This window comes from Pyrus communis, chromosome 10, assembly GCF_041283825.1.
Source record: "Pyrus communis isolate YQ-2024b chromosome 10, ASM4128382v1, whole genome shotgun sequence".
Classification (NCBI taxonomy): Eukaryota; Viridiplantae; Streptophyta; class Magnoliopsida; order Rosales; family Rosaceae; genus Pyrus; species Pyrus communis.
Window position 1 is genome coordinate 24,686,704 of NC_142574.1, and position 11,325 is coordinate 24,698,028.

The 11,325-nt window shown below is 33.5% G+C and overlaps 1 protein-coding gene across 1 annotated transcript; it reads left to right on the plus strand.

Moving 5' to 3' along the window:
• Positions 1–1,518: 1,518 nt before the first annotated feature.
• LOC137730307 (LOB domain-containing protein 4-like) lies at positions 1,519–6,666 on the plus strand. Its single transcript, XM_068469376.2, has 2 exons — positions 1,519–1,739; positions 6,019–6,666. Exons 1-2 carry the CDS (start codon positions 1,563–1,565, stop codon positions 6,370–6,372), a joined length of 531 nt encoding a protein of 176 aa, XP_068325477.2. The 5' UTR covers positions 1,519–1,562; the 3' UTR covers positions 6,373–6,666.
• The last annotated feature ends 4,659 nt before the right edge of the window (positions 6,667–11,325 follow it).

Consider the following 11,325-nt stretch of genomic DNA (forward strand, 5'->3'; position numbering starts at 1 on the left):
ATATTTTACTTTCTATTTAGTCGGTTACAAAACACAGACGGAATCTATTAAAATCCAGAATGAAACTCCAACATGACAAATCTGTGTAAATTTATAGTCTAATAAAAGCTTTATACAGACGATGTAGGAAAAAGAAAATGAAAATTAGGAAATTGGGTAAATTACATTTTACCCTCTCAGGTTTGGGATCAATTTCAATTCTTTACAACATCTTTAAAAGAATTTAATTTTATACATTTACATATCATTTTATTTCAATTTCATACATCCATTAGAAAATCTGTTAAGTAAACCGTTAAGTGATGACGTGGCAAATATGAGATCCACATTTGTGCTGACATGGCTGCCACATTGTGCCACATGGCAAAAAAAAAAAAAATTTATGCATTATTTACCCTTTAAAATAAAAAATAAAAAAACAAAACAAACCCAGAACACCCCCCTCCGCAACCCACTTCTCCATCTCCTCCCTCTTCACCTCCCATCCCTTCTCTCTCCCCTAAACCCACCCCTTCCTCTTCACCCTTGACCCACCTTTAGCTTCGAGGCCCCAGCTGAGACTTTCCAGAAGACGACGGTGTCAGAGATTACGACATCAAGCTAATCGCCGAATAGGTGTCAGAAATCATGAAAGGTCGGGTTGACCGGATTTTGGTGCCAGTGAGGTGAGCTCTTCTGCTTCAAGCACTAGTCCTCCGACCCCCATATGTGCAGCTACAACTATTTAGGGTTTTGGGTGCGGTGAGGGAATTGTGGAGGAGGTGGGGGGTTGAAGGAAAGGTGGGGGTGAAGAGGAAGGAATGGGTTTAGGGACAGAGAAGGGATGGAAGGTGAAGAGGGAGGAGATGGAGAAGTGGGTCCCGGGGGGGTGGGCGGAAGGGAAGGGTTTTGGGTTAGTTTTTTTTTTTTTTTTAATAGGGTAAATAATATTATATTTTAAATGCATAATAAATTCATTTTTTTGCCACATGACACAAATGTGACAGTCATATCAGCACAAATGTGGATCCCATATTTGCTACGTCATCACTTAACGATTTACATAACAGATTTTCTAACACATGTATGAAATTGAAATAAAATGATAAGTAAATGCATGAAATTGAAATGTTTTAAAGATGTTATAAAAAATTAAAATTGATTCCAAATCTAAAAGGATAAAATATAATTTACCCTATAAAATTATATTATTGCGGTGGGGCTAAAGATCTTATCTAAAACGATGTTTTGTCCAACAAAATCTAGGGCCTCTTCTTTTCTGGGACCCTCCCAAGATTTTCTGTCACCTACCCCTCTCTATATAACCTCCTGCACGACTTCACCTCAAGCCCCCTCTCCCTCCCTCTCTCACACCCGTCAATATTTGACCAATTAATCTACCTCCATTTTATTTTTTGTCAGTCAACAGTACATCTTGATTCTTTTGGTTATTTTTTTACAATTGGTCCCAATAATTGTAATTGAACTGTAAGGGAAAACAAACCCCAACACCGCCCCCGCCCCCCACCACCACCACCACCCCCACCCCCCCCCCCCCCCCCCCCCCCAAAAAAGCTGGAAAAATGAAGGAGACTGGTAGAAAACAAGGTGCTATGTCTCCATGCGCAGCATGCAAACTTCTGCGAAGGAGATGCGCTCAGGACTGTGTTTTTGCTCCTTATTTTCCAGCTGACGAGCCCCAGAAGTTTGCCAGTGTCCACAAGGTTTTTGGTGCTAGCAATGTCAACAAGATGCTACAGGTTCAACTCTCTCTATCTAGACGTACGTACGTGATTAGTTTGTGCAATATATACGTAGCATTATTCTTTATGGCTTCTGCGTCTTACCAGATTCATGACATTTGGGAAAAATTCAATCTAAATCGTAGATTCAAATAAAAATTTGTTCTACCAAAGGTCTAGTCCAGAGTAAGACAATGTAATGTCCTTGAGGTTTCAGTGGAGGAGAGAGAAATTTATTAGGGTTATGAAGGTTAATGGGTCAAACCATTTTTTTATATAACTAAAAAGACACAACATAATATATCGAATTGTCTGGTAATATACGATTTATCTTATTTTGTATATTGAAGTTCTTTACAAAGAATATAGTAGACGGAATTACCGCTTTGGATAGGTAATAAACTTCTCACATAAACTAAAACTAAGGCAGTACTTACCTCAATCAGATATTTTTATGAAATTATTTCGAGAATGCTTTGAGGAACACCTTTAACTATGTTTGGGGTGAAGGATTTCCAAATCTTAAGGAATTGAGGTCAAAGCTATTAAGGAACTAATCATAAAATGTTAGATAAGGGAGATTCGAATTCCCCTCATGAGCATTACAAAGACATATAAAAAAGATTTGTAAATTCCTACTTGAGAGTCATTTACAAAATTTACCTCACATGTCTTTCTCACAATCGAAGGACATTTCTTATCCCTTCTATCCACCAATTTTTTATCCATTCCTTAATAACTTAACCTCAATCTCTTGACAGTCAAAAATTCCTCACTCAAAATAATCAGTTCTCTTCTAGGCCGTCAACTCTAAAATAAATTAAAAAGTGACTTGAGAAGGACATTGCAACATGTCTTTTCTTGGTTAATTTCTTGTTTTGTCATCAGAACTATTGTAGCTAGCATGTAGGGTGAGTTTAGGGTTAAATTGTAGTACTAGATCCAAAAAGCATAAAATATACTGATATTATTAGTTTATCAGTTTTAGGAGGTAAAACCAATGTTTGAGTTGTTGGCCATAGATTAACTAAGATTTGTAAGATCACAGCTGAAGGAGATGGCATGCATATATACCGGACCCGCATGTAAAGCACTTTTATTCTTTCTCTTATTGATGTCTTATAATGATGAACCCCATACATTATAGGTAGCTATAGTAAGGGAAAGGGATTCTCTCGGATTCTTTTTACTTAATATTTCTTATCAAACAATTCAGACTTTTAAAATTTAATTCAACGGCTAAAGTTATTATAACTTTTAAAGTGAGCCCGTGTTTTTAGTCGTTTGATCAAATTTTAAAAATCTGAATTGTTTGATGAAAAAAATTAGATGAACCTAGCAAGTGGCAAGGAAAAAGCATGCAATGCGAGAAACAAAAAGGAAAAGTAATCATTCTAAAGAATTAAATTATCTCTAGAAAGTATTTGACAAGATGGCTAATTGATACCCCACTTGGAAAGTAAGGTCTTATGGAAAACGATACTCATCGGATCCCTTCCACTAAATCATTTTCATCAAATAATTCAGGTCTTTGAAATTTGATCCAACAGTTAAAGTTATTATAACTTTTAAAATGTGCTCTTATTTGTAATCGTTTGATCAAATTTTAAAGGATCAGATTAATTGATGGGAAGGATTTGATGGAAGGGATCTGGAGATGATTCATTTCTGGGTCTTATGAAACAATTTTCTTCTTTCACTCCAACTATAAAAAGACCATTTCCTCATCTCCTTAAGTAATTGATTTGCAGACGATATCTCCTAGAAATATTTGTATAGCTAATTGTAGCAATAGTCTCTGTATTTTACTTATAGTTTAATTCTAGTCTTTGAACTCTTATATTAGTTTTTTAAGTCTTCAAACTTAGAAATGTATTGTACCATTAGCCCTTTTCACGAACATCATTTATTTTTCTATTAAATTTAGGAGTGTATTAGAAACTTTATCTTAGATAACTAAAATGAATTTGAAAAGGAAAAATGAGAAAGAAAAAAAAAAACCTAAAAAAACCAGTTTTTGTTGTGTAAGAAAATTGAATACATATGCATTTTTTTCATAGGTCAATATGTGATTGGTTGGTTGTTTAAGTCCAATCCACATTTCAATCTCCTACCAACTTTGAAATCGCATTGCCTAATATTTTAAGTTGCTAAAGTCCAACCATTTTCATTTTTTATTTTTTATAGTTCAAATTTCATTTTGCTTTTAAGATTTAGATATTAATTTATAAATTATCATTTGTTTTTCAATTTCTTCTATGGTTTTTTGAAGTTAAATTGAATTTCCTAATATACCTATAGATTTAACAAAAAACAAAGATGGTGTTAGTGAAAATAGCCAATAGTCAACACATTTTTAAATTGGATGACCAAAGAAACTAATATGAGTTCACTAAAATTTATGAACCTTTGCTACAAATAAGCCTGTTTGTATATATATATTGGTTCCATCCAAGGAAAAATCTATTATCTTGGTAGGATGAGTTGCTATTCATGCTATTACTTTATTTTGAATCTTTATCAAAGAATTTGATACTTTGTTACTATTTTAGGAAGAAAATATTCAAAAAAGCGAAAAGGATATGTTATTCCATTTCTTTCTTCCACCTTTACTCGGTTATAGTGGTTAAATACAGTTGAAAACCGCCGTTGATAAGAAAATTGATCATTCTTCTTTCGAAAAGTAGTAATAAGCAACTGTTTCTCAAATTCATGAATCATTTGTATATGAAAGCAATTAAAAGGAAATTTTTTAATTGTAATTAGAATTTTGATTACTTCTTGATCAAGCAACAGAGAGCAGACACATGACGATAAAGGATAAATCTGTTGTCTGCGTAAGTATTCTGTTTGTCTTTTGTTTATTCTTTTCTTTATTTGGCTAAGTAAAAGCTATTAGATATTGTAATGTTTCAATAAAATTCAAAACATAAATATTACACAATCATAATGTCACGATGACATCTTATACTCGCGGCTTCTTTGAATGGCCATGGTCAAGTGCTCGTGGCCTCATGAAGGACCAAGAAGAATTGGTAATAAATACGTATGTCATAATATGTGTATGTCGCATGTACATACATATACAACTGAATTTAATGTGCTGATTCCATTGATAGATTGATTTACATAAAACCTAGAAAAGAGCTATATAGTGATTTTTTTAATTATTTTAACATGCACATATTATAAATAATTACACTTTTGGTAATTTAAAAACTAGTTTATAGATAGAGGTAGATGTTTTCAGTACTAGATGGATGGTAATACTTCTGTTTTCTTGTGGGAATGCATGTATCTCACTCATTGCGAATGATGTATATTTATCGGTAAAATTTCATAATCAAAATCATTCATCAATTTCTTAATCTTCATTTGAAAATCATTCCTACGAAAAATCATTTGAATCAGAGATCGTTTAGCCATTCAAATGTATAGAACAAATCGACAGTGTAAGTATCAAGTAACGTATTCATGATAAACTGTTCATTTATTTAATACATTTGGATGCATAAATGTCCTCCAATTCGAATAATTTTTTCAAGGGATGATTTTCAAATAAAGATTAAGAAAATGAATGGTTCCAATTATGAAGTTGATACGGTGAAGATACGTAATTTGCAAATAATGAAATACATACATTTTTTCATGGAGAAACACAAGTATTGTCCTAGATGTGATGTATTATTTATATAATTAGAATACATGTTTATTGTGTGTGTGTGTGTGTAGTTTCTTTTTTCAGCTATATGTTTGACGTCGCTTAACTTATTTCTTATTCCTTTTCCAATCAATGTCTCGCTTTATCGCAATATTTGATGTCAATCAGGGACATTGTCGAACAAAATCATACAAACCTTTTAGAGTGTGAAAATAGTTCACCCAAGAAGATCTTTCTTCTTTTCTTTTTCATTTTCTCAAGCGCTTGTCTACACAAATATTATTACTTCATAGAAGTGGCTAGGGGGCGCTTGCGGCACAAGAAGGAAAAATAAAGGTTTATAAGGGATAGGGCGCGGTAAAGGAGAGGAAAGAGACCTAGACATTTAGAAAAGAAACTGATACCATGTAGAATTGAATTGAATTTGTAGATTTCATTCCCAGGATAAACTTCTTATATGTACATCTCAGGTGTTGGACTTCAAAGAATTAGGATTCCTTAGAGAATAGGAAAGCTGAATTTACATTTAATTACAATACATGTTGGACAAGGACTCTAGCTAGGGTTTTATTCTATCACATCTACTTTGCTAAGATTACATGAAGTTTCATTGACATCATTGATGGGCATACTTAGGAATTACCAGAGCACCAACGCAGTGATGCAGTGAGTTCCATGGTGTATGAAGCAAATGCAAGAGTCCGGGATCCAGTGTACGGTTGTGTTGGAGCAATATCATCTTTACAACAACAAATCGACGCCCTCCAAACCCAATTGGCCATTGCACAAGCTGAGGTGGTGCACATGAGAATGGGCCAATTCCCTACTACCACTACTATTGCTTCAACGACTACTTGCTCACCAGACCAAAAGATGGCACCTGATAATTCTCATCATCATCGTAACCATCAAACGGCTACCACCAAGTCCTTTTTTTCTATGGACATAGTAGATCAGGCCAATATGGGAGAGTCTTTGTGGTCATGCTAGCTCTACCTACCTTTATTTGCATGCATCTATGCCACTTTGATTAATTAATCTGTTTTGCTATAATATTCAATTAGCGTCCTGGGCTTGCTTCTGTCTGCCAGCTCCTTCTTTAGTTATACTACCTCTTTTTTCTCTTTTACTTTCTTACATAGTGCATCTCTCTGTCCTTGACCAGGGATATGATGATGATTAATTAGTTAACCATATTGTAAATATGTCTAAACTTTGTAAGTATGAGTTCTACTTATAGTATTGTTAATATATATAGTGAAACTCTTGATGTGATGAATATTACTTTACTTTGTGTTATATATAAGATGTCACGTAGTATTACAGTTCACTTGTGTTATTAAATGTCTATCATTTATCATGAACATAATTTAATATATAAATATGTATGTTATCAACACCTATATCATATATAATACGTGAATTATTATAACTTTAAGTGACAGTGTTACCCTAGAATTGGATTTTATTATGAGACTTGTTGGCTGCCTTTTTCAACAATATCATATATTTTATTTTATTTCATTCTAGGGGTTAAAATTTGCTGGTTAGTAATTAATTTATGACTGCAGATATATGCCAAGCATGCTTAAAAAGTAACCATCTTAATTAAGCCATTGTAGCAACGGGGTAGTTTCACATCCTCTGTATACCTACAATTCATTAGTGCTAGCAATGAATATGATGACCTAGCTTGGACCCTTGTTTAATATTAGTAAGCAAGCATAAAACTGTATTTTCTGATGTGAGTTTGGTGTGTGTATGCGTAGTGTTGGTTTCCAGCTATTGCAGGAATCTTAATTTGTATCCCCACCTCATACAAATCAATTACCTAAGTATGAAATGACTAAATCTCTTTGTATCATTGGCCCCTACAGATGTCCCACTGCTTAAATAATGTTTCAACTAAATTATGAAAGGAACATCACAACTTAATCTCCACATGAGAAAACAGTACTCAAATTAATATAGACGTGGAAGCAAAAATCTCGCACTATACAAATCAAAGGAGAGATTCACTGTTTTTGAAACCAATGCCTAGTTTTAGTTGTGTCACTGATTCATTAAATATTTGTCTCATGTTCAAAAATTATCCCAACTAATCAATAGATGTTTGTCATGTCGGACCACCGTTTTATGAGAGCACCTCTCATAGAAAAAGTTCATTAAAGCATCACATTTGAGCATGAAAACTATCTGGTTCGGTGGATTACTGAGCAGCAAGATCAGGCTTGTTCTGGCCCAACTGTATTCATCAATCCATGTCCAAGTCCATTTAGCAGCTAGTTTTAACAGTTGATCTCTTCTTCATTCGGATTTCCGAAGGATCCCCTCAACTGCTTATATTTTAATGGACAAGCAAGCTTCCAATTAATCAGTCAAGTGGATCGGTCCAAAACAGAGAATAAACACAAACGTTAAATTTTAGATAGGGTATTCCAGCATCATTGTATTCAATTGTCATGCATCTAATTATGTTCATGAAAGAATAAGGGATAAAAACACCTTAGCTAGTTTGCATTTACAAATGTCTTGTACTCAAAATAACGGATTTGTTCAAGCAATATGGCATCATGTTATACATAATGTAAGGTTGTAAATGTGAGGGTGTTTCTCTACCCAAAGAGACAAACCACACCCGGTCAGTTTAAGAGACTTGATCTTTACAGTATCATATTAAGTAGAGAGTTGAACAAAAACACCCGTATGAAACGATCAAACCAACCAAATCAAACCAATCTCAGTGATTTTGCATTGGAATTTATTATTAGAAATATTATCAAAGTACAACCGAACCACTACATGTTGGTTTGGTTTTTGTTTGACCTTTAGAAACCACCTAAACCGCTTATATTTATTTTATTTTTGGACTTGACATCTCCTTATTGGTTAATATCATTTACTATTTTATTTCATATCACACAATTGGAGAATATGACCTATAAACTATACTGATTTACGTTTCGCATATTTCTTCAATATTGATCAATTCCATTTAATCCCTCCTCCTAGACCAACACCTTCTAAGAGTCCAAGAGGGTGTGCACTCATAGTTAGGCAAGTTGGGGGGATGTTGAGGGTGTTGGAAATTTTTAGTAGAAATTTCATTGTCCCACATTGGTCAGTCCCAAAAGGTTTCCTCAATTTATAAGGCTTTGTCCCTTATAGAAAGTGATTGGAGTGATAGGTCTTGGAGACTAAAATTAGGCTCACCCTTGGGGTTGGGCTTTGGGATGTACTAATTAATATATAATTAATTAATTATTTTCGGATTTAAATAATTATTTTTAATTAATTTCAAATTTAATTAATTATTTATTTTTTTACCAATAGGCTCATCTTTTCAGATGAAGTCTGAAGTGTGAAAAAACGCAGAAAGAAAACACCCCTCTGAGAAGATGTCTCGATGCATCTCTTCCTCATACCTGTTACGAACAAGCATAATCATATTATATATACATCCATCTGCATGCCATTTAGAATACAAAAAAAAAAAATTCTTCTTCTATAATCCGAAGTAAAATTTTCCGATGCTGGAATTCTGATTTGATCGTTGAATCCTAGTGAAGCAGACGTCTGTAGAACTACAAGCATTGAGTAGGGACGAAATTTCTATATCAAGGACATTGCGGTATGCAAGCCTCGATCTTCAATATTTATGTTCAATATTATTTTGTTGTTCATACTTTGTTAATTTCCTATTCGCATTTATTATTTATTAGCATATATATTTTTATCACAGATTGTTGATATATATCCAACAGAGGGACAGAATAATGGAAAATATGTACTTAAGTTAAGACATCTTTGATAGACTTCACTATTTAAGAACGAAGTATAATGAGCATTTGTTGGCTTTATTTTTTAATATATCAAGGTGCAACTTTTCTTTTTCTGTCTAGTGCTCGACTTTTGTTGTTACATTGATATAAATTGGGACATCACAATCATATCCTTACAAAAATCCACATCGACTAAACACAGTGAAATACATATATATATATATATATATATATATATATATATATATATATGTGCGCTTTATTTCTATCATCATTTGACCCCATAAATTCTGCATGAACTTGCGGTCCCCAAGTTCAGATTCTGTGTATTTTGATTACACACCAAAACTGGTCAACTACTATATTGTTCCTGCAATCCCATTGGACCTGATATTGCAGCTGCTGCAATTGTGGCCTCTTGCTAGTCTTGTGGGTCATCTATGGTGGCTATGTTGGCCATGATCACCGACTTATCTTTCTGGACAGTATTGAGTTTGAGCTAAGTCTGGACTTGATTCAGGAACCCCACTGCAATAGTTTATTGGCTTGAACCCACTAATATTACTCTTTAGCCTTCCCTCCCCTTCAAAGGGCAGAGGATTTTGATCAGTTTTCATGTATATATAGTACTTGTTTTGGAGCAAGGCACATCTGTAGCGCATTAGTCATTAGTTTGAGGATTAACCAAAACTATACCAGCTCCATCAAATATATTTGTTATTCAATGCACAAGCTTTCCACCATAAAATATAAAGTTTTCCTACGTTGTGGTTAACTGCATATTTTTAAGTATGAATATGCGTCAATATATGGTCAATGTCGACCATTGGTTTTAGTACATATTCTGAATGTATGGTCGATATACATGATTGTTGTTATCAGAAAATTCAATTAACCCAGAATTGATTCATTTCCCGTAAGAATTTGAACTGCTATTATGAATACTTAGAGAAATCATGAATTTGTCACTGCGTTCAAACCCGAAGGAAAGTTGTATGATATTGAATGGGGTCACCTAATCAACATGATAACGTGTGCGTGACCTTGGGAGACTAGCTAGCTAGTGGTTTCTTCCGATTGTAAGAATGCCTACTTGTGACGCCCCATTTTCCTTTTTTTACTTATCTCCATTCCTTTTTTGAGACAAAGAAGTGTGAACAAAGTAGCTCAAAAGACTCAATTTTTTTTATCCTATTGCCTTTTATGTTCATGTTGACTTGTAAAATAAAAAAATAAAAAAATAAAAAATAAAAAAAACTACCTAAAACTTGAATCTATACAACAAATTTCCAAAGGAGTTAGCCTTGCTTTCCTTCCTTTATTGACTTGGCCTGCCTTCAGATGCCAGGGCCAAGCAATTTATCCTTCGAGACAACTCATATCTAAACTAGAGAGAGAGGAACAAATTTTGTATAACATGTTAACATGCATATATCGACTCATTTATTATCATTTAAAATTGGGAGAGAGAGACCAAAGAGTACAAAATCTTTCTACAAGATTCAAATTAACTTTTAAGAGGCAAAGGAGCAAGGTGGGAGTCAACACCAATTATCAGGGTTTTAATTAATAACATAAAATTAAAACCCACAATATTGTGGTCCAATAGTATTTTTTTTTTCAGTACTAATAAGTAAGAGATTTTAGATTCGATTATTCTGAATGGCTTCAATACCAATTTTTTCTCCACCTCCTCAATATACTAATACATTTTTTGTATAAAAAACAAACGAGAAGAAATAAATAAACTGACTACTTGCTTACATAACAGTTCAAGAATCCAAACGTTAGGATCGTTTGAAAACTATTTCATTTTTAGTTTTCGCTTATGTTTTGAGATATAAAACAAAAATACATGGGAGAAAGGAGGGACAAAGAAGGGTGGTGTTACGGAAGGAAAGATATAAAGAATGAATGAAATTTTGTAATATAATATATGGATGGCCCACATGAATAGTTTGTTATTTTGCATCCAAAGAAAAATCAGATGGATTGTTATTCATATGAAGAAAAACAGATAGGTTACTATTCATGCACAATATTTCACTATTCATTTTAGGAAAGTTTGTAAAGTGAATAGTGTTGCTATAGTAATCTTTTGCCTATAAGATGAGAGCATACGGAGGAAGGAAAAAGTGAGAAGAAGAAGAAGAAAGAGAGA